The sequence below is a fragment of the Oncorhynchus keta genome, chromosome 10 (genome assembly GCF_023373465.1).
Source record: "Oncorhynchus keta strain PuntledgeMale-10-30-2019 chromosome 10, Oket_V2, whole genome shotgun sequence".
In the NCBI taxonomy this organism is placed as follows: domain Eukaryota; kingdom Metazoa; phylum Chordata; class Actinopteri; order Salmoniformes; family Salmonidae; genus Oncorhynchus; species Oncorhynchus keta.
In genome coordinates this window covers 37,054,581-37,078,728 of record NC_068430.1, presented here as the reverse complement: position 1 = coordinate 37,078,728, position 24,148 = coordinate 37,054,581, and the positions used below count along the sequence as shown (strand labels likewise).

Sequence of the window (24,148 nt, the reverse complement as noted above, 5' to 3'; positions counted from 1 at the left end):
CCTTCTGATTTGCTTAATATAAGGAATTTGAAATGATTTCTACATAAGTATATTTTAGCAATTAAAATGTACTTTTGATACTTAAGTATATGTAAAACCAAATACTTTTACTCAAGTAGTATTTTACTTGAGTAATTGTCTATTAAAAAAAAAGGCACCTTTAATTTGACTGAAGTATGACAACTGGGTATTTGTTTTCCACCACTGGACAGTCCAAATGAGTAATACATAACAGAAAAATCCCCATTAAGCAATGTATGTAAAGACTGGAAAAATATTTATTTCAATTTACTTACAGAATGAGTGACATTGCTTTCCCTCTTTTTGTTTGATTCACTCATTACCCCTCTCCAGAAATAGAAAATAAATATTACCCTGCCACTGTGTGTTCTCCCTGATAGATTGTCTTAGTAACAGCAAAGTCCGCCTTACAATGTTATCTTATCTAAATACCCCTTACATCCCTCTTGACAAGGATAAGGAATGGTACTTGTAACATTTCCTCATGGGGGAAAGAATAGGGGTGGGGGTGGAAATAACTGGTTCACATAAAAAAATACATGAAATCACATCATAGAAGTCATCATACAATCAATACAGCCGCAAATTGATAGATGTTAAAAACAGCAAATTGAACCTACTGCTACACAAGGAAAATAAGGGCCGATTCTGGAAAAGGGGGACACAATTGGAAATTGAATGTCAATGATAAAGCTCACAATTCACGCCTTCCGTGTGCTTACAAAATATACACAAATACAAATTTAAGCGTTAGTAATCCATTTGTTAGCGCAATAAAAAGACAATGAAAAACAATCAACCTCTTTCACACCCTTTCATTGTCTTTTAAAAATGGGACAGTTCCCATGGCCACCACTCACGACATGTTAAAACAGAGTATAAAACAAACTGAGGAGGAGGATTTCAGGTCTGAAATGAAATGTGTTCCCGGTTAACCCCGCGTTGTCCATGTGGCAGAGCTGAGCCGCTCACTGCCGTTAAATGTCCTGTTCGCTGGCTGGCTTCTCTTCCTCCTGGTTATCCTGTTTTGACACAGTACAGGTCCTTTAACGTCTTGAGTTCCTCAATGAGAGTCTTGTTTTGGTTCTCCAGCACCGCCACACGATTCTCCAGACATTTCACGTATTGCTTCTTTTTCCTGCGACACTCACGGGCAGCTTCCCTGTCAGGGAGAAACACAGAAAACGGCTTTAGAGGATTACATTTGAAGAGCGACTGAACTCATTGATTCTCCATGTTCTTCTGTTGCGCATTAAAGAAAAACAAGATTTCAGTCTTAGTGGTGTGGTTCGATGTGGGTGTCTTATGTTGACTAGATCATATCCTTGCAGTAATGTTGATTGTTCCTAGTCGGTCACCATTCCAAGCAGGCCACCACACCACATGGCTTAGCAACCACGTGACGCAGCATGGCAACGTGTACGTGATTGGTCAGGGAATTCCATGCTTCGAGCATCCTGCTTTCTAGATGTTGCTATTTTTGATAAAAGTTGAATTTCTGGGGCTAACATTAGCTCACAATTGTGATTTTAAAACATTTTATTTTATTTAACTAGGTCAGTTAAGAACAAATTCTTATTTACAATGACGGCCTACCCCGGCCAAACCCAGACGACACTGGGCCAATTTTGCACCGCCCTACGGGACTCCCAATCACGGCCGGCTGTGATGCAGCCTGGATTCGAACCAGGTACTACAGTGACGCCTCCTGCATTGAGATGAAGTGTCTTAGACCACCGCACCAATCGAAAGTTTTAGTTGGGGGAAAAAAGGCTTTTATAAAAGAACTCTCATTCTTTCAACATAGCAATATAATACATTGTCGCAAATGCTATCTAATCAAGTCTGAGGCGCTGTGCGCTAATGGTTACTTTGGCTGTTTGTAAATAAGTGGCAGGGTAATAGATTGAGTCTGGTGAGCGATTGGATAGTGTGCACTACAGCACACCAGGCAGCTGTGATCCAGATGATTTGATTACTGCCAGCTGTGATTACGGTGCCAGGCAGCAGTCTTGTGTGGGGAGGTTTGAAATCAAAACCCAACCATCGTGTAAGTTGAGATATCTTCAGTTACAAAAATCTCACAAAACACTTTTGGAATATACTGACTTTATGACCAAAATTATTCGACTTACACTCTAGTACATTTTCGTTCTGGAATAAATGTTTGACAAATATCGATGCCTTTTTCAACCAGAGAAGTTGGTTCACACACAAACAGACAAAGGGACCAACTGTGCAACACATCCTTATACACACACACACACCTGTTCTTGGCGAGGCGGATCTCTCTCTTCATGGTGGGGTCGCCACTCTTTTGTTCAGATATTCCTACAGGGGAAGTCATGACCACGGTCTGTTGCGCTGTGGGTGCCGTGCGGATCTGGTACGTCTGCATCTCTCCTCCTGCATCTGAGGGGGATGAGGCCAATTAAAACAGTAGATGAGAGAATCTCCTCTTCAAAATCTCAACACATTACAATGTGGCCCACAAGCTGGGATCAGTGGATATTTTACACACCTTCAGAGAAGCTTTAGTGACAACACAAGACAATTATTGGGGGGGGTTAGCAGGCACTACTGGGTACATGTCCTTGTGGTATTGTCTCAACGCTTACCGTGAGTCATGAAGCCATACTCACTCTGTACGACCACCTGGTTGCTGGGCACAAGTATCTGCTGTCCATCGGGCGTCTGAGCGTACTGTAGGATGGTGGTGCCCTGTTGTTGGCCTGAGTTGGTCATGGTGAGAGTCTGTAACCCCTGGAGACCCTCTGACCCAGGGCTGGCCAGCTGGATGGCGCCATTAGGGGCGATGGTAACTACAGACAAACACACAGGAAGTTAGGGACAATGGTAACTACTAGGTATGACGGGCACAGATATGAGAGAGAGAAAAAAAAAATCAGTTGCATTTTTTTCGATATATACATTTTTATAAAAGAAACTGCAACTGTGTGAAGGTTCCCTTTTCTGTTCATGCCCATGGCTGCCTGAGTTGAAAGCCTGTGAAAAGTTGAGGGATTTGTGCATGCTTACAGTACCACACATCAGGAGCCAGTTTGCACTCCCTGTCCCCGGCGGTACGATATATTTTCACAAAACTGTAGAATCCCATTATTGATGATCCCTCACTCAACAAGTGCCTCCAATTCTAACAATATCTACCGGTATAATCTATTTATGGTGACATTATTATGCACTGGTAGGATGGTGTGTGGTTGTAGTGCTATGTAGTAGGGCAACCCTTACTGTATTGGCCACTACTAGTCTGGTAGATTGTCTGGGTGTTGGGCATTGTCACTGTGGTCATGCCAGAGGAAGCAGGGTTTTCATCCTCTCCTTCATTCCGAGACGCCACCTCCTCAGCAGACAGCTCATTGAGGATCTTCCTACAGACCACGGTGAAGAAGCGGGAGATTACTCATACAATAATCCATTACCGAAATCCTTACACTAAAACACACAATGCTACAGAACCAAATTAATGGAGAAGTGGCTCACTAGTGTTGGAATCGGCTAAACTTTGATCATTGAGATAGGAAATGAAAGAGACTGGGTTATGTCAGAAGTTAATGGTTCTCTGAAGAAAAACAATGGACATCTGTGGATTAGATGAAGGAATGTGTGAGGTCAAGGAGGTGAGGACAGATTATTTTAAGGCAGTAAAATATTTTTCATCCTGTTACCCTCTTTATTAGTTTCCTGTGGAGCCATAAACTGTAAGGAGGAGGAGTGTCTTAAGTAGGATGTATATAACTGTCAAGAACTAAATGTTTTGCTGTCTGATTACAGCTGTACAGAACCTTTGGGAATGATTAAAAATTATGCAGAAAAATTCATCCATGCTTTTGTTACTTATAGGTTAGACTACTGCAATGCTCTACTTTCCGGCTGCCCGGATAAAGCACAAAATAAACTTAAGTTAGTGCTAAAGACGACTGCTAGAATCCCGACTAGAACCAAACATTTTGATCATATTACTCCAGTGCTAGCCTCCCTACACTGGCTTCTTGTTAAGGCAAGGGCTGATTAAGGTTTTACTGCTAACCTACAAAGCATTACATGGGCTTGCTCCTACCTATCTTTCCGATTTCGTCCTGCCGTACATACCTACACGTATGCTACCCGCTACGGTCACAAGACGCAGGCCTCCTAATTGTCCCTAGAATTTATAAGCAAACAGCTGGAGGCAGGGCTTTCTCCTATAGAGCTCCATTTTTATGGAATGGTCTGCTTACCCATGTGAGAGACACAGACTCGGTCTCAACCTTTAAGTCTTTATTGAAGACACATCTCTTCAGTGGGTCCTATGATTGAGTGTAGTCTGGCCCAGGAGTGTGAAGGTGAACGGAAAGTCACTGGAGCACCGAACTGCCCTTGCTGTCTCTGCCTGGCCGGTTCCCCTCTCTCCACTGGGATTCTTTGCCTCTAACCCTATTACAGGGGCTGAGTCATTGGCTTACTGGTGCTCTTCCATGCCGTCCCTATGAGGGTTGAGTCACTGACGTGGTCTTCCTGTCCGGGTTGGCGCCCCCCCTTGGGTTGTGCCGTGGCGGAGATCTTTGTGGGCTATACTCGGCCTTGCCTCAGGATGGTAAGTTGGTGGTGGAAGATATCCCTCTAGTGGTGTGGGGGCTGTGCTTTGGCAAAGTGGGTGGGGTTATATCCTGCCTGTTTGGCCCTGTCCGGGGGTATCATCAGATGGGGGCCACAGGGTCTCCTGATCCCTCCTGTCTCAGCCTCCAGTATTTATGCTGCAGTAGTTTGTGCCGGGGGGCTAGGGTCAGTCTGTTATATCTGGAGTATTTCTCCTGTCTTATCCGGTGTCCTGTGTGAATTTAAGTATGCTCTCTAATTATCTCTTTCTTTATTTCTCAGAGGACCTGAGCCCTAGGACCATGCCTCAGGACTACCTGGCATGATGACCCCCCGTTGTCCCCAGTCCACCTGGCCGAGCTGCTGCTCCAGTTTCAACTGTTCTGCCTGCGGCTATGGAAACCTGACCTGTTCACTGTGATTACTATTATTTGACCATGCTGTTCATTTATGAACATTTGAACATCTTGGCCATGTTCTGTTATAATCTCCACCCGGCACAGCCAGAAGAGGACTGGCCACCCCTCATAGCCTGGTTCCTCTCTAGGTTTCTTTCTTGGGAGTTTTTCCTAGCCCCCGTGCTTCTACACCTACATTGCCTGCTGTTTGGGGTTTTAGGCTGGGTTTCTGTACAGCACTTTGATATATCAGCTGATGTAAGAAGGGCTATATAAATACATTTGATTAAATTAAACTTGGTTAAAGCTTCTCTAGTGTTAGGTTCTTATTTTTCAGAGTAAATAACTCCCGAACACTAGTAAACATTAAAATATATAATTGTAGGAGTACAGCAGTAGCTCATCCTAGGGAAATGTTTTAAAATTGGTCCTGATGGTGGCAAAGTGGGCCAACAGCTTTAACCTCGACATTGCTGCTAGTAGCTTTAAATTTGGAAAGACAGCCATGAATCATCATAGCTACAGTATTTAGACCCCTTGACCTCTTCCACATTGTTACATTACAATTTTATTCTAAAATGTATTAGTCCCCCCCCCTCCATCTACACACAACACCCCATAATGACAAAGCTGAAAACAGTTTTAGAAAAAAAGTCTCCCAGTCCCTGCCTCTGACAAATATCCCTAAAGTATGATACTGCCACCACAGGGCATGGTGCCAGGTTTCCTCCAGACATGACGCTTGGGATTCAGGCCAAAGACTTCAATCAGACCAGAGAATCTGGCGGGCTGTCATGAGCATTTTACTGAGGAGTGGCTTCCGCCTGGCCATGCTACCATAAAAGGCCTGATTGGTTGAGTGCTGCAGAGATGGGAGAACCTTCCAGAAGGACAACCATCTCCAAAGAGGAACTCTGCCAGAGTGAACATCTCAGTCAACTCCCTGAACAATGTCCTTCTCCCCCGATTGCCCAGTTTGTGCCTCGACAAAATCCTGTCTTGGGAGGACTACAGACAACTCCTTCTACCGCATGGCTTGGTTTTTGCTCTGACATGCACTGTCAACTATGGGACCTTGTATAGACAGGTGTGTGCCTTTCCATATCATGTCCAATCAATCGGATTTACCACAGGTGGACTCCAATCAAGTTGTAGAAAAATATAAAGGATGATCAATGGAAACAGGATGCATTTCAAGTCTCAAAACAAAGGGTCTGAATACTTATGTAAATATTTTTTTTGGGGGGGGGGGTCAATTTACAAAAATGACAAATCTATTTTTCGGCTTTGTCATTATGGAGTATTGTGTGTAGATTGATTAAATAAAAATTCCTCAGCAATTTCAGAATAAGGCTGTAGCGTAAAAATATGGAAAAAGGTCCAGAGGTCTGAATACTTTTCCAATGCACTGTACATACGTTGTCTCAACTGTATCAACAAAGTTGTTTTCGTTGTTGGCTACCTAGCTAGCCAATTGCATACAGGTAAAGTTACAGCCAGCTAGCTTGCTGAGCTGGCCAGTTGCATTCTGCTCTTAATGTTGATTGCTGATGTGCTAAGCCATGCATGACATAATGATCATCTTTGTCATGTTGGTCAGTTTGTCATGTTTACCTAGCTAGCTACTGAAATTAGCCACTGTGGTGCGAATGCTAATCAAACTCCATGTTAAGTGATAGGGACATGCTAAATTGGCTAGCGAGTCACAATGAAATTATGGCTAAATAGTTACCCATCTACACTGGATTCTAGAACTCGGTTGTTTTTTGCATGTTCAACTAGCTGGTAATTATCTAGTTAAACGTTTCCTAAATCCATTTAGTTATCATGTAGTGTCTGCATTGCAATTGTATGGCTGGAAGCAGGTTGAGTGTACAGGGCATTTTAGTACAGCTGTAGCAGTCAACAGGTAAAGATATAGGAGATTAATGAATTTGTGTATTAACCTGTTTTTCTGGATTTGTCTTTCAGCATAAACCTGCTCTCCGCCCCCAGTACAAGGAGATGAACGAGGGTGAACAACCAACATTTCAGGTATTTTGTCTTTGTACTTTGAGCTTATTGCTTGAACTTCGGGTCAATGTCTATTTTTGTCTGCTTTTTTCTATTACAGCTTCAATTGTCTGGAGCCTGGTGTTGTTGCAGCCAAGGCACTTTCACTCAGCTGGGACCAGGTTTCAGCTGCTGTGCAATGTTGATGTCCTTCCTCCCAGAGATGTGCAACCATCCCCCATACATGTCTTTTTTTTTTGAAAATCAGGACTTGTGCACTGAAAAGGCTATGGGCATTACATGTCCTGCTCCAAAGCACAGGACAGAAATATGCTATTTTCAGGTCTCTCGTAAGATGTTAGACCGGGTTCAAGTCTGGGCTCTGGCTGGGCCACTCAAGGACATTCAGAGACTTGTCCTGAAGCCACTCCTGCATTGTCTTGGCTGTGTGCTTAGGGTCATTGTCCTGTTGGAAAGTGAACCTTCTCCCCAGTTTGAGGTCCTGAGCGCTCTGGAGCAGGTTTACATCAAGGATCTCTGTACTTTTCTCCGTTCATCTTTGCCATGATCCGGAATAGTCTTCCAGTCCCTGCCCCTGAAAAACATCCCCACAGCATGATGCTGCCACCACTATTCTCCCATCGCCACATAGGAACTCTGGAGCTGACCAAGGCTCTTCTCCACCGATTACGGTTTAGATTTTTTTAATACATTTGCTAAAATTTCCAAAACTGTTTTCGCTTTGTCATTGGGTATTGTGTGTAGATTGAGGAGGATAAATATTTATTCAATCCATTTTAGAATAAGGCTGCAAGGTAACAAAATGTGGAAAAGTAAAAGGGTCTGAATTCTTTCTGAATGCACTGTATGATATACCATTTTGAAGCTCTGAGTCTGTACTTTTACCTAATGTAAAAAATAACATTTAAAATGTTGGAACATAACACCAAAAAGAGAAGGTGGTGGGGTCACAAATCAGGTGTTAAACTAGGTGAAAAGGTGACTTGAGTGCCACCAATATCCCAGTCCATCACCAGCATAGACCTCTGCAGTCTGCACACACTTCTTTCCACCACTACATGGACAGGTTAAGATAGTGTTTGATACAACAGCGCGGTGGCAGGTACCTGTAGGAGGGCCGTCTGGCCAGTATCTCTCTGGTTTTCTGGGCAGAGGCTCCACTGTCTGAGGAGTCCTGGGAATCGTCACTGTCTGAGCCCTGGCCCTGTGGAGGAGAAGAACAGACGCCGGTACATGATGAGTTACTCATACACCATGTTTACTTAGAAGGTCCTGCACAGTCAAAAATCATTATTTGTGATATTTTGATGAAATCAGATCATGAAAAATGAGTGTTACTGGTACATTGATAAAGTTTGATCATAAAGTTATTGGTCAACTTCCCCATGTCAAACACTTGAATTCAGAAGGCGGGATTATTTAGGGGGATTGTGATATCAAAATCTAATTTAAATACACCAATGGTAACATCTTATTCTCTTACCTAATTTAAATACGTACCGCCTTGTAACCAACATTGCAGAAGGTGTGGTTTACAAAACTAGAAAGCTAATCTACTTGTGCCAAAATTTGACTGCAATGTGTCAGCAAATAAAATGAACTAGTCTAAAGTCTAAAGAAGGCCCGTTTTATTGCTTCTTTAATCAGAACAGTTTAACTGTGCTAACATAATTGCAAAAGGGTTTTCTAATGATCAATTAGCCTCTTAAAATGATAAACTTGGATTAGCTAACAACGTGACATTGGAACATAGGACTGATGGTTGATGATAATGGGCCTCTGTCGCATATGTAGATATTCCATTACAATTCTGACGTTTCAGGCTACAATAGTCATTATCAACATTAACAATGTCTACACTGTGTTTTGATCAATTTGATGTTATTTTAAAGATGGGCAAAAAAAAATAATTGTATTCTCTTGCAAAAACAAGGACATTTTTAAGTGACCCCAAACTCGAACAGAGCGACAGACAAGGATAGGACATAATGGGTTTTTTTTTTAAACTCCGCAACAAACCAAAAAATCCCCTTTTCAGGACCGTCTTCCAAAGACCCCCCCCCCCCAAAAAAAAAAAAATCTAAATAACTTGTAAAGGGATTACACTTTTTCTCATGCTTGGTCAATGAACCATCAACAATTAATGAACATGCACCTGCGGAACGGTCATTAAAGACACTAACAGCTTACTGACGGCAGGCAATTAAGGTCACAATTCTGAAAAATAGGACACTAAGAGGCCTTTCTACTGACTCCGAAAAACACAAAAGGAAAGGTGCCCAGGGTCCCTGCTCATCTGCGTGGACATGCCTGAGGCATGAGGACTTCAGATGTGGCCAGGGCAATAAATACCCATGTCTGTACTGAGAGACGCCTAAGACAGTGCTACAGGGAGACAGGACGGACAACTGATCGTCCTCGCAGTGGCAGACCACGTGTAACACCTGCACAGGATCGGTACATGATGGCAACAACAAGTTGCCATTCTTTTACACCAGGAACTCGCAATCTCTCCATCAGTGCTCAGACTGTCCTCAATAGGCTGAGAGAGGCTGGACTTATTGGCTTGTAGGTCTGTTGCGAGGCAGGTCCTCACCAGATGGCAAGGGGCAACAACGTCACCTATGGGCACATACCCACCGTCGCTGGACCAGGCAGGACTGGAAAAAAAGAGCTCTTTACTGACGAGTTGCGGTTATGTCTCACCAGGGGTGATGGTCGGATTTGCGTTTATCGTCGAAGGAATGAGCGTTACACGAGGCCTGCACTCTGATACCCTTCCTGCAGGCTAATCCTGACATGACCCTCCAGCATGACAATGCCACCAGCCGTTCTGTGAGTGTTTGCCTGCAAGATAGGAATGTCAGTGTTCTGCCATGGCCAGCGAAGAGCCCAGATCTCAATCCAATTGAGCACATCTGGGACCTGTTGGAAGAGGTAGGCGAGAAGCCTGACCACGGAGAAGGTGATGAAGCGTACTTCACGAGCCGTAACCGAAAAACTGGTATTTGGAAAGTTTGAGGTGAGGGAGGAAGTGTGGTGGAACAAGTATTGTTAAGCACCTTGCTACAGTAGGTGGATCGAATTCTCTGTTAGCTAGCCAGAGAAATGTTGAGCAACATTAGCCAACTTAACTGGTCAAATAATGCTGTGAAAATTAGCTGGCTAATAACATTACAACATCAGATGAGCTAACGTTAGTAACTAGACCATAACTAACCATTAGTATTAACTGGTATACGACTCCTTGCCGTTCCTTAAGTTACAGCGTGTTAGTTGCTTACTGGACCCTGGAAATCTGTGTAAAATGTTAGTACTCTAGTTAGTTTGTTATATGAACTAATGTTTCCCCCCTTTCCTTAAAAAAGGGGTATGCCAGGTCTACTCTCTGCCTGAAAGAGATCAATCATGCCAACAAAGGGTATCATGCTCTGGCGTCACATTGTAGAATCGATGTCCACAGGCAGGAAGTGCACAACGTAATAATGTTCAGTGTAGCCCAAATACGTTGTTTTTGTTGTGTTGATTTTGACTAACACGTGAGTAAGCGGGGATGATTATCCTTTTTTTTATTGTAATTTTTACTCCGTGAACATTATTTTTGCACAAGGCTACATGTTGATTGACGTTTACATTTTTTATTTCACCTTTATTTAACCATGTAGATCATTTGAGAACAAGTTGTCATTTACAACTGCGAACTGGCCAAGATAAAGCAAAGCGACAAAAACGACAGCGTTACACATGGGATAAACAAACATACAGTCAATAACAAAACAAATCTGTATACAGTGTGTGCAAATGAAGGGGGTAAGGTTATAAATAGGCCAAGTGGTAAAGTAATGACAATTTACACTGGAGTGATATGTGCAGATGAGGATGTGCAAGTAGAAATACTTGTGTGCAGAAAACGAGGATGAGGTAAGTAGTTGGTTGGATGGGCTATTTACAGATGGGCTGTGTACAGCTGCAGCGATTGGTAAGCTGCTCTGACAGCTAATGCTTAAAGTTAGTGAGATATAAGTCTCCAACTTCAGTGATTTTTGCAATTCGTTCCAGTCATTGGCTGCAGAGAACTGAAAGGAAAGGCAGCCAAAGGTGTTGGCTTTGGGGATAACCAGTGAAATATACCTGCATGCTACGGGCGGGTATTGCTATGGTGACCCGTGAGCTGAGATAAGGCGGCGCTATACCTAGCAAAGACTTATAGATGACCTGAAGCCAGTGGGTATGGCCAGCCAATGAGAGCATACAGGTCACAGTGGTGGGTATTATATGGGACTTTGGTGACAAAACGGATGGCACTGTGATAGCAAATTGGATGCAGTCTGGGCAGAGTGTTGGAGGCTAATTTGAAAATTACATCACCAACGTCAAGGATTGGTAGGATAGTCAGTTTTACAACGAGGGTAAGTTTGGCAGCATGAGTGAAGGTGTCTTTGTTGCGAAATAGGAAGCCGATTCTAGATATAACTTTGGATTGGAGATGCTTAATGTGAGTCTGGAAGGAGAGTTTACAGTCTAGCCATACACCTAGGTATTTATAGTTGTCCACATATTCTAAGTCGGAACCGTCCAGAGTGGTGATGCTAGTCGGGCGGGCAGCGATCGGTTGAAGAGCATGCATTTCATTTTACTAGCATTTAAGAGCAGTTGGAAGCCACAGAAGGAGTGTCGTCTGGCATTGAAGCACGTTTGGAGGTTTGTTAACACAGTGTCCAAAGGGCCAGATGTATACAGAATGGTGTCGTCTGCGTAGAGGTGGAGCAAAGAATGACCCGCAGCAAGAGCGACATCAATATATACAGAGAAAAGAGTCGGCTCGAGAATTGAACCCTGTAGCACCCCCATAGAGACTGCCAGAGGTCTGGACAACAGGTCCTCCGATTTGACACACTGAACTCTATCTGAGAAGTAGTTAGTGAACCAGGCGAGGCAGTCGAGTCTGGCGATAAGAATACGGTGATTGACAGAGTTGAAAGCCTTGGCCAGGTTGATGAAGACGGCACAGTACTGTCTTTTATCATCTCCTATAGTGGCCACTATAATATAGTAAAAAATATAAAGCACGTCTCATTCTAGTTCTACTTTAAGATGTTTTTTTTTCACAAGTGCAATACTTAGATATAGGCTGTGTGTGGTCACAAGCATTCTATTATAAAGGCTGTCATGGCAAACTGCAATATTAGTGTATTGTTTTTTCCCCAAGACTTGAGTGTCAGTTGCAGTGAAGTCTAGGCAACAAATAAATCAAATTTATTTATATAGCCCTTCGTACATCAGCTGATATCTCAAAGTGCTGAACAGAAACCTAGCCTAAAACCCCAAACAGCAAGCAATGCAGGTGTAGAAGCAGTGGCTAGGAAAAACTCCCTAGAAAAGCCAAAACCTAGGAAGAAACCTAGAGAGGAACCAGGCTATGAGGGGTGGCCAGTCCGCTTCTGGCTGTGCCGGGTGGAGATTATAACAGAACAAGTTCAAATGTTCATAAATGACCAGCATGGTCAAATCGAATAATCACAGTAGTTGTCGAGGGTGCAGCAAGTCAGCACCTCAGGAGTAAATAACGACACAACACGCATTTCCTTGCAGGTAACCATAGTTGACAGAGGAAGAACAATGATTCCAAGCTTCCAGTCTGATATTCAAACTAAATAGGCATGACAGAGTAATCTCCGGCCGTCTCCATCAACACTCATACCTAAACGAGAGAATCACTGACATGATGTCAGATGGTCCTTTTGTGGCAGGGCTGAAATGCAGTGGAAATATTTTTTGGGGGGATTCAGTTCATTTGCATGGCAAAGCGGGACTTTGCAATTCATCTGATCACTCTTCATAACATTCTGGAGTATATGAAAATTGCCATCATAAAAACTGAGGCAGCAGATTTTGTGAAAATTAATATTTGGCCACGACTGTACACACACACCTGAAGTCTGAACTTTATATACACCTTTGCCAAACACATTTAAACTCAGTTTCACACAATTCCTGACATTTTAGTAAAGATTCCCTGTCTTAGGTCAGTTAGGGTCACCACTGTATTTTAAGAATGTGAAATGTCAGAATAATAGTAGAGAGCGATTTATTTCAGCTTCTATTTCTTTCATCACATTCCCAGTGGATCAGAAGTTTACATGTACTTGTTAGTTTAAATTGTTTAACTTGGGTCAAACGTTTTGGGTCGCCTTCCACAAGATTACCACAATAAGTTGCGTGAATTTTGGCCCATTCCTCCTGACAGAGCTGGTGTAACGGAGTCAGTATTGTAGGCCTCCTTACTGGCACACAACTTTTCAGTTGTGCCAAAACATTTTCTATAGGATTGAGGTCAGGGCTTTGTGATGGCCACTCCGATACCTTGACTTTGTTGTCCTTAAGCCGTTTTGCCACTACTTTGGAAGTATGCTTGGGGATATTGTCCATTCGGGAGACCCATTTGCAACCAATCTTTAAGTTCCTGACTGATGTCTTAAGACGTTGCTTCAATATATCCACATAATTTCCCTTCGTTATGATGCCATCTATTTTGCGAAGTGTACCAGTCCCTCCTGCAGCAAAGCACCCCCACAACATGATGCTGCCACCCCCGTGCTTCATGGTTGGGATGGTGTTCTTCTGCTTGCAAGCCTCCCCATTTTTCCTCCAAACATAATGATGGTCATTATGACCAAAAGGTTCTATTTTTGTTTCATCAGACCAGAGGACATTTCTCCAAAAAGTATGAGTTTTGTCCCCATGTGCAGTTGCAAACTGTAGTCTGGCTGTTTTGGAGCAGTGGCTTCTTCCTTGCTGAGCGGCCTGTCAGGTTATGTCGATATAGGACTCATTTTACTGTGGATATAGATACTTTTGTACCGGTTTCCTCCAGCATCTTCACATTGTCCTTTGCTGTTCTTCTGGGATTGATTTGCATTTTTCGCACCAAAGTACATTTATCTCTAGCAGACCGAACAAGTCTCCTTCCTGAGCAGTATGACAGCTGGTCCCAAGGTGTTTATACTTGCATACTATTGTTGTTACAGATGAACGCGGTACCTTCAGGCATTTGGAAATTGCTCTCAATGATGAACCAGACTTGTGGAGGTCTACAAAAAACAATTCTGAGGTACTGGCTGATTTCTTTTGATTTTCTCATGATGTCAAGCAAAGAGGCACTGAGTTTGAAGGAAGGCCTTGAAATACATCCACAGGTACACCAACCGTCAGTCAAGGTGAGGTCCCCCGCCACTCAGCCTACTATCTCCCTCTCCACTTGGTCGGTCTTTTCAGACTTACTGGTAGTTTTTTGGTCTTAACATAAGACGCAGTTCTCAATTTTAGCATTTTTTATCAGGAAAAAAAATACTATGGGTGATGTTTTAGTCACTCAAAAAGCTATTTTACATGGGAATCAGAATCACTGTCCAGGACCCTGACTTAAATTAGAATGTGGTGGTTCTAGAGTGTACAATATAGAGATATCTGCCCAATCAATCACACATTTACCCCAGTAATACCATTTGGCAAGATAATCATTGTTAGCCTTTAGCTTATGTTAAAGTATGCTAGAAGAACAGGGGACACCTCCATGTCCTTCAGAGGCACTGTGGTCCAGAGGCAGTATTCATAAAGCATCCCAGAGTAGGTTTGCTGATCTAGGATTAAAATCAAATTTTATTGGTCATATTTAGCAGATCTTGTAGATGTAGCTTATTCATTATGATCTTTATGGTAAAACTGATCCTAAATCAGCAGCACTCCTACTCTGAGATGCTTTGTGAATATGGGCTCGGGCCTAGTTGTTGAGGAGCACCTCTTACCTGAACAGTCTGCAACTGTGGGGACTGGATGACAGACGACTGGGCCGACTGGATCACCCCCTGCACCTGGAACTGACCCCCAGGTAGCTGGACCACGGTCACAGGAGAGCCCCCCAGAGACATCTGCAAACACAGTCAGATTAGACGATGACACAGGAGTGAATATTCAATCCTGTACCGTCCCATCCTTTGGATTCGGTTTGCTGTCCTATTAAAGCTACTCAGCCAGGTGACACAGATGCAAACAGCAGTAGCAGGTACATTTCCACAACTACTAAGAGCTTTGAAGTGCGAGGCTCCCTTTCCCCTCGGTTGTTGTAGTATCGTAAAGCGCACATACCCTGTGTGACTATGTGAGAGCGAAGCCATTCTGCTTTCGCTGAGACTACCTTTAGAGTCTGATGCAGCAACAACGAACATTAAAAGAGCGGTGTCTGGGAATTGCCAGGGTCCTCACGATACTTAGCTGCCGATACAATATGTATTGCGATTCTATATGTATCCAGAGGTCACGTTAAGGCAGGAAACAGAGCAACAATGTGTTGTACAGTGGTTCCTCCTCTAAAACTTGCATCATACTGCAGCACGCCTTGTGGGCTGTTGCAGCATTCTGTGGCACGTTATATAATTGTCAGCCATTTTTCTGATAGTGTTAGTTTGACCACCAGAGGGCATATTTGAGAAGCATTTGATAGTCTTCCATATTGCCATTACATTTTTTGTAATAACATAGTATATGGGATTAATTAAGATATTTGTCTCAATGAATATTATGGTGTTTCTATTCCAGGAGAAAAAAAGCCTCTGGGTTTCCGTTAAGATGGAATAGAACATATGGCGCTGCACAACGTGACGATCAGGAGTAGGCTACTGCATAAGAGGATACTGCATAAGAGGATTCTAAATTGTTTGCCTTGTTTTGACTTGTTCCAATGTCTGTAAATCAGGGATATTTATTCCCATAGTAAATCGTTATGGATCGATAACTAAATCAACATCTGCATTTTGAAATAGTATTTTTAGCATTATTTTATTAACGAAAGCATAGATGCCGATGAAGAAATACAGTATATGCTTTTAAATTCGGATAATTTATATACTGTACTGTATTTCGTCATCAGGATCTTTATGCTTTCGTTAATAAAATAATGCTAAAAATACTCTTTCAAAAATGCATATGTTGATTTAGTTATTATTGTAGGCAATGTTTACTTGTCAGACTGCACAATAGCCTAAAGCAAATGCAGGTGGTTTTTGTGCAGTCTGACAAGTAAAACAGCCTACAATATACACTGTAATAAAAATGGGAAAGTGCCAAATTCCTTACATAAGGGAGAGCAGTCCATGTCTGTACTATTCCCTGATGGGGATGAAGGAGTAGGCTGTCCTTGTAAATAAGAATTTGTTCTTAACTGATTCCATATGTGTGGTTTTCACTATTATTCTACAATGTAGAAAATAGTCAAAATAAAGACAAATCCTGGAATGAGTAGGTATGTCCAAACTTTTGACTAGTACTTGCTTAGTTAATATTATCGTGTTTCTATTCCAAGAAAAACCCTCTGGGTTTCCATTAGGATGTAACAGAAAATATGGCACTGTACAGCGTGACGGTCGGCAGTACAGTACTGGGCTATTTAGCTAAAGAATCCCTGTGTCGTGCGGGCAGGGCACGCGGGAGATGGGGGTTCAATTCCCCGACGGGGAGGAAGGAGTAGGCTGTCCTTGTAAGTAAGAATTTGTTCTTAACTGACTTGCCTAGTTAAATAGGTTACACTAAGAGCAAAACATTACTGCACCCTCATTTTCTAATTCTAGTCTAACCAATACCCAAACAGAGATGAAAATAAAAAGCTCATTGATTTATCAAGACCAGTCCCCATGCTCTTCTCCTAGCGGCGTGAAACGGTGCCAAAATAGGTGTAGGCGTTTGCTTAAAATCCTATTGCTCCGAACTTCAATATGCTCTAAATAAATAAGACCTACACCACTTTTAATAGCACATTACTCAACACTACTGAGACCCATTTCGCCTATGGTAGGCCTACAGTATATTAAAAAAAAAGCTTTTTTTCCCCCAATGACGTGACTCTCCACCAATAATTACATTTAGAGGATGGGGGATTCTAAATTAATATCTAAGGGGGATTTTCCGTTAGATATTCTCACAGATCCTAAGGGGCTTTATATAAGTCTATATTAACTAATAAATCGCTTTGTTTAAAAAGTAACAATATTTTGGGAGATTTTGTTTTCATTTAACCTAGCTTGAGCGAGAACAAGGCAATTCTTGAACATGGGGTGTAAATAAAGACAGTTTGTTATTTAGTATGGCTTATTCCTGGAGAAACCTAACTTGATTATTTAGCAGACATCACATGCTTATATTCAGTCAACATATATCTTAACCTTTTAATTTCTCCATGCTTGTCTCAGAGCAGTGTGAAACGGTGCTGAAATAGATAACCACAGTGGGAAGGCATACAGTGGGGCAAAAAAACATTTAGTCAGCCACCAATTGTGCAAGTTCTCCCACTTAAAGAGATGAGGGCTGTAATTTATCATATGTACACTTCAACTATGACAGACAAAATTAGAATAAAAAAAATCCAGAAAAATCACATTGTAGAATTTTTAATGAATTTATTTGCAAATTATGGTGGAAAATAAGTATTTGGTCACCTACAAACAAGCAAGATTTCTGGCTCTCAGAGACCTGTAACTTCTTCTTTAAGAGGCTCCTCTGTCCTCCACTCGTTACCTGTAATAATGGCACCTGTTTGAACCTGTTATCAGTATAAAAGACACCTGTCCACAACCTCAAACTGTCACACTCCAAACTCCACTATGGCCAAGACCAAAGAGCTGTCAAAGGACACCGGAAACAAAATTGTAGACCTGCACCAGGCTGGGAAGACTGAATCTGCAATAGGTAAGCAGCTTGGTTTGAAGAAATCAACTGTGGGAGCAATTATTAGGAAATGGAAGACATACAAGACCACTGATAATCTCCCTCGATCTGGGGCTCCACGCAAGATCTCACACTGTGGGGTCAAAATGATCACAAGAACGGTGAGCAAAAATCCCAGAACCACACGGGGGACCTAGTGAATGACCTGCAGAGAGCTGGGACCAAAGTAACAATGCCCACCATCAGTAACACACTACGCCGCCAGGGACTCAAATCCTGCAGTGCCAGACGTGTCCCCCTGCTTAAGCCAGTACATGTCCAGTCCTGTCTGAAGTTTGCTAGAGAGCATTTGGATGATCCAGAAGAGGATTGGGAGAATGTCATATGGTCAGATGAAACCAAAATATAACTTTTTGGTAAAAACGCAACTTGACGTGTTTGGAGGACAAAGAATGCAGAGTTGCATCCAAAGAACACCATACCTACTGTGAAGCATGGGGGTGGAAACATCATGCTTTGGGGCTGTTTTTCTGCAAAGTGACCAGGACGACTGATCCGTGTAAAGGAAAGAATGAAGGGGCCATGTATCGTGAGACTGAGTGAAAACCTCCTTCCATCAGCAAGGGCATTGAAGATGAAACGTGGCTGAGTCTTTCAGCATGACAATGATCCTAAACACACCGCCCGGGCAACGAAGGAGTGGCTTCGTAAGAAGCATTTCAAGGTCCTGGTGGCCTAGCCAGTCTCCAGATCTCAACCCCATAGAAAATCTTTGGAGGGAGTTGAAAGTCTGTGTTGCCCAGCAACAGCCCCAAAACATCACTGCTCTAGAGGAGATCTGCATGGAGGAATGGGCGAAAATACCAGCAAGTGTGTGAAAACCTTGTGAAGACTTACAGAAAATGTTTGACCTCTGTCATTGCCAACAAAGGGTATATAACAAAGTATTGAGATAAGTATTTGGTCAATAACAAAAAAGTTTATTTTCCACCATAATTTGCAAATAAATTCATTTTAAAAAATCCTACAATGTGATTTTCTGGATTTTTCTCTCTCATTTTGTCTGTCATAGTTGAAGTGTATCTATGATGAAAATTACAGGCCTGAGAACTTGGGAGAACTTGCACAATTGGTGGCTGACTAAATACATTTGTCCCACTGTATATATAAAAAAATATATATTTTTGATTTTTATTTTGTTTTCCAAAAAATGACAGTGAGCAATTGTAATCTGAACATTTATATTTATAAAGTCCAAAATATAGCCCTGATAATAGCCAAAATGGCACTGTAGGAAAGAGTATTTTCCAGTAAGCAACAATTTGTTTACCTTCATTCGACAACTTTGTTCCAAAATGTCTAATTCAGTGATATTTACTCTCATAGTAATTTGTTATGGATCCATAACTAAATCAAACATCAGCATTTTGAAACAGTATTTAGATCATTATTTTATTAACAAAAGCATAAAGATGCTGATGAAGAAATACAGTACTGTACAGTATATGCTTTTACATTTGTATAATAAAGCATTTTGAAGATAAGCCACCGGCATTTGTTTTGGGCTACTGTGCAGTCTGACAAGTAAACATAGCCTACAGTACATACTGTAGTAAACATGGGAAAGTGCCTAACTCCTTACATAAGGGAGAGCAGGCCATGTCCAGACTTTCTCGGTCTTTAATGCTTTTTCGGGTTGCATCAGTCAAAAACAGAAACTGAGACACAGTATTAATGATGAACACCCGGAGGTTCACTGGTAAACCACATTTGCCTCGGGAGCAAATGTTTCTATTCTGTGCCCACTCGTGGTATCTCTTCGGTTACACATCCTTGGAATAGCTGAACAGCACAATGGTCCGGGCGGCCCTTGCTGTGCCTGTGGAGCAGTTGGTCAAGTGCTGTTGTCAGAAGAGGAATGGAAATGTCAGGGTGAACCGATGACCTGACGGACCTACCACGCATGTTGACTGCCTGCCGGAGGTGGAGTTCCAGAGCTCACAGGTGTGCCTGGCATGGATTGTGACTCCATCTCGTTCCTCGCCCTTTTCAACACGTCATTCTCCACCTGACTCTCCGCCAATGCCGCCTTACTCTCACATTACTGTTCACCAAACAATGGTTTTAGAACTCCCCAACCCCCCAAAAAATATCAGCAGGAACGTTGGGTTGCCGAATCACGTAACCCTCCTGTTGTGTTCATTTCATGTTAATTAATTCTGTGTTCCCGGTCCAAAATGACCACCCCATTATAACTGATTATAAACCCATAATAATCCATATATTATCAAATAATGTTGCATTAGATCTTTTTAAATCAACTTAAGTTCTTGTGAACATTACAACTTCTATTTATGGCCTGTAGGCCTCATTGACCTGAGCTCATACAACTCGTTTGAGTAAAAAGAAAACTGTATGGATTATTTTGATTATAACAAATACTCAGATGAAACAGTGCTATTTATCACAGACCTCTTTGTGTCAAAGTTTAACAAGGACTCTCTCCTCACCGGTGTCATGATCAAAGATATGATACGTGCTGCCAAAGAATGAATTGTGAGCAAGGCCTCAAAATGTTTATATACCAGAGCTGCAAGAAAAGTTCTATGTAGTATTGAAACCATGTTGCGATTGTTTCTGAGAATGGAACCACACCTGTTGGCATTGAGGGAAAGATTATATTGGAGAAAGGTTCCTGTGGGGGTTGCCATGGAAGCCAAGAAGGGGAGTGAGGTGTGTGTGTGCTCAAACACACATGCATGCATGTGGGGGTCTGAGAGTGGAAGTGTTTCCATCTGATGAATGGACATGTGCCTGAACTCAATTTTATACACTAATTGTAGTCTCGCCTCTTCATTTTTAATGACCGGTCATTTTTAACCCGGGAACACCACAGGTGTACAAAAGTTAAATAAGACACCCAAAATGTTATCAAAATCTTCAGAAATGTATTTTGTGTGTTCAGATGCCCTGTGTGGACACAGTCATGGAACCTTATGACAATCAGATTAAATTAACTACATTTTTCAGAGAGAAAACCTGTAAAATCAGTCCAATTCAACTGGAACACAGCAGGAGGGTTAAGCAAGCAACATTGCTTTGGTAAGAGGATGGCAATGCCAGTTTATTGTCCCAGCTTTAGATACTTTAGATATCAAATTGTATAGGCTACCTTGCTCTCTCCTTTCTTTCCTCTGGCAACAGCCCAACTCGCACATGATGTGCACACACAGAGGCGCACATGTTGATAGCTCTCTAACAACTTGAAAGTGCGCCTCGAGTTCTCATGCGATTCTCGTGAAACCATGTCTGTAGCAAATTGAGTTACAAAACCCCAATGCAAACCTATCAGTTTTAAAATAGTATAACTTTTATTCACAAATGATCCATCATCTAGAGTAGTCCTTAGATGAGAAAAGTTAATTTAATGAATTGTATGCTACAGAATGAGATTCTTATTCTCAAGTAACCCATTTCACCTTCTTATTACCGAAACGGCTAAAAAGCTCAAATTTGGAACAAGTCTGGTTTAAAATAGTATAATTTAGATGTAAATATTTTTATTTTCAGTGTTGTTTAACTCCAGCAAGGTTAAAACATTTTTTTTTGCAAAGGATGTATTTGTTACTTTGAAAACTGTTGCAGTAATAAGAATTGTGGAAAAAATTATCAAAAACTAAATGAAATAGATAAGTACAGATCCTAATCTCAGTGATCCATGAGGAAATCGGGAAAAATTCCATTCATTTTCAGTACATTTTTGGTAAAATGTCAGTTTTAAGAATGACCCAATTGTTTATATTTTTGTTGAGTGGTGGAAACAATTAAAGCTGCGATATGTAACTTTTTACATATTTACCAGGAAATGGCAGTGTTTTCTGCATAGTGAGTATTTAAGCAGCGGATCAATATAGACCAGATAAATTCATTTAAGACTTAAAGGACCTGCAGACACCTTGGTAACTATGCCTCTTCATTACCATGCTGATATTATTCACAGAATGAACCCATCTTGTTCTCTGTGACAGTAACACTACATGGCCCTCAAAGTTCTCACCTGCATAGTACATTGCCGTTGGTGATATCATTCCCATTCCTAATCCCTACTTCCATTTATTAACCTCTTGATATCAGCCTGTCTGTTACCTGTTGGGCTATCTGGGAGATCTGGGAGGCTGTGATGGTGGTGGGGATGGTGACAGTCTGTGTCTCAGCGCCATTGCTGTTCTGCACCTCTTCCATTGTCACTGCGGAGGCAGATATACAGAAACATTTAAAGAACACTGGTAAACTTTCCCGATGGGACACTGGTGCGTATGGGCACTGGACAGAGCCCTCTCTGGCAAGTCCATTTTGTAAATAGAGGGATATGGTGGACAAGGACTGGACAGGCTGAGAATCTACATGGAAATAGAGTACAGTCACCTATCCCTCACAACTAAAAAACATTTTTTTTGAACGATTGACTGGCTAGTTATTCGTCATAGCTAGAATTACTATGCACCTCCACCAGGATCTGTATAGCTAATGAGAGTGTGTCTCACCAAGGATATGGTCTCAGGTAGCCTAGTGGTTAGAGCGTTGGACTAGTAGCCGAAAGGTTGCGAGATCGAAGGTAAAAAAATAAATAAATAAAAAATGTCTTTCTGCCCGTGAATAAGGCAGTTATTCTGTTCCTAGGCAGTCATTGAACATAAGAATTTGTTCTTAGCTGACTTGCCTAGTAAAATAAATCAATAAAAACTAAGATACCAGTAGCTAGCTAGGCTGACAGCACTAACCTGTGGTAGCTCGCTATAAGTTTATGTTAGCCAAGTGCGTTGTCTTTCGTGGTCAACAGGCAAATTCCAATGTCGTTAGCTAGCTAGCCCGCACAATAAACCAGTTCACAATATGTAAGCATTGTTTGCTAGCGGAGTTCTCTAGCTAGTTATTAAGCATGGTGAGCGTTTAGCTAACATATGATCCTCTCATTTGAATACAAGCTAACTAGCTAGGTAAATTCGGGTGCGTTCGTAAGTTCACTCCGGCCATCTACTGCGATTTCAGAACACTCGTCTGAGTGTGCCAGAGCGCAAAATAGCTGATGCATTTACGAACGCTCAACACCCCTTGAATATGGCGGGTGTGTCAGTAAACGTCCGCAAAAAAACGTAATTAAATGGTTGCCATCAACAATTAGTCATCAACGCTCTGGATAACATGAAAACAGCCTAGTCAGCTCTGCTTGGGCGAGTGAGATGTTCTCTCATGCGTGTCTGGAAGTAACTAACAACGTTAGAGTGGTTACCGTTGTGAGGTCAGAACGCTCGGAACAGCCCTACTCCTCGGCCAGAGCGTCCAGTGTGCACTCTGAAAGCTCCAAGAGCGAAACGCTTTTGAATTTACAAACGGACAACCTGGAATTTACGAGTGCACTCTGGCACTCAAGATTGAATTTAAGAACACACCCCTAGTAACTTTTGATAGTTATCAAACGTTACTAATTTACCTATTGCTAACTAACGTTAATTGGTCAAATCAGGCAGTATAACGTCAGCCAGCTAACACTAGCTAGCTGGCTAACTAAACATTGGTGGACAAGCCAGCTAACACTAGCTAGCTGGCTAATTAAACATTGGTGGACAAGCCAGCTATTCTTAACGTTTGCCTTGTAGCTAGCTAACGTTAGCTAGCGTGGCTAGTATGTGCTTTTGTTTCAATGAATGAGCGAATTTTTGTAATACACAGTCACTGGCACGCAAGTACCCGCGTCAACGGACGTCAGCGATAAGGGGAACCATGATTAGCAACTTACCCTTCGACGAGGAGAGGGAGCCGACAGGCGCCATTATATTAGCAAAGCACACCATAAAATGGCATTGTGCAGTTCAGAGCGGAACAAATATGCAGACGGTCAAATCATTGAAAAGCGGTATTACCTTTACAATCCTTCGTGGACCTCAGCGATGGCGTTGATTATCACAAAGGCGCGTATAAATCACGGGAAAACAAATAGTTGTTAGCTAGCTAATTGCTAATATGGTAAATAAAAGGGCGGCGCACAACCATAAAAAAATAAAAACGGTGTATTTGTTTTTAAAGGAAGGAGGGAGGCGGAGATGCGCGCAGCCCCAGGAAGGACATATGACGTAATTGCTTCCTTTGAGAACTGTGATTGGTGGAAAAGTGTGTATAGTAAAACTGATGACATAAAATAGATACAATGTCGCTGCCTCTGTAAACAAATTCCACATGCAGTTTTGTAAATAGCACTTAATTACATCTGTAGTAAATGGACACCTTCAGTGGACATACAGCTTCCTGAAATAGCTTAGTAATACTAAGCTATTTTAAAAAACAAAGGGGTATATTCCAATAGTTGAAACGATCAATAAAATGTGACAGACAGCAAGCACCTT

At 42.0% G+C, this 24,148-nt stretch overlaps 1 protein-coding gene across 6 annotated transcripts; it reads right to left on the bottom strand.

Moving 5' to 3' along the window:
• Nucleotides 1-260: 260 nt before the first annotated feature.
• On the bottom strand, nucleotides 261-23,835 carry LOC118388631 (cyclic AMP-dependent transcription factor ATF-1). 6 transcript variants are annotated; one of them, XM_035777885.2, is made up of 8 exons: nucleotides 23,669-23,835; nucleotides 21,894-21,994; nucleotides 14,837-14,959; nucleotides 8,138-8,235; nucleotides 3,274-3,413; nucleotides 2,640-2,843; nucleotides 2,289-2,433; nucleotides 261-1,183 (listed from the first exon to the last, which is right to left on the bottom strand). In XM_035777885.2, the coding sequence occupies exons 2-8, from the start codon at nucleotides 21,987-21,989 to the stop codon at nucleotides 1,039-1,041; spliced, it is 951 nt and encodes a 316-aa protein (XP_035633778.1). In that variant the 5' UTR covers nucleotides 21,990-21,994; nucleotides 23,669-23,835; the 3' UTR covers nucleotides 261-1,038. The 6 variants fall into 6 exon arrangements, with proteins under 6 accessions (XP_035633778.1, XP_035633776.1, XP_035633777.1 ...); XM_035777883.2 differs by lacking the exon at nucleotides 23,669-23,835 and adding an exon at nucleotides 23,545-23,651; XM_035777884.2 differs by lacking the exon at nucleotides 23,669-23,835 and adding an exon at nucleotides 23,545-23,647 and having other exon boundaries at nucleotides 2,664-2,843.
• Nucleotides 23,836-24,148: the final 313 nt, after the last annotated feature.

What these genes read in the sequence shown, in the direction of transcription:
- LOC118388631 (XM_035777883.2), bottom strand. Translation starts at nt 23,599, where the DNA reads ATGGTGTGCTTTGCTAATATAATGGCGCCTGTCGGCTCCCTCTCCTCG. An exon ending in CTCCCTCTCCTCGTCGAAGG is followed by an intron (nt 21,995 to 23,544) that starts GTAAGTTGCTAA and finishes CTGCCTCCGCAG; the next exon opens with TGACAATGGAAGAGGTGCAG. An exon ending in GTATGGCTTCATGACTCACG is followed by an intron (nt 2,434 to 2,639) that starts GTAAGCGTTGAG and finishes CATCCCCCTCAG; the next exon opens with ATGCAGGAGGAGAGATGCAG.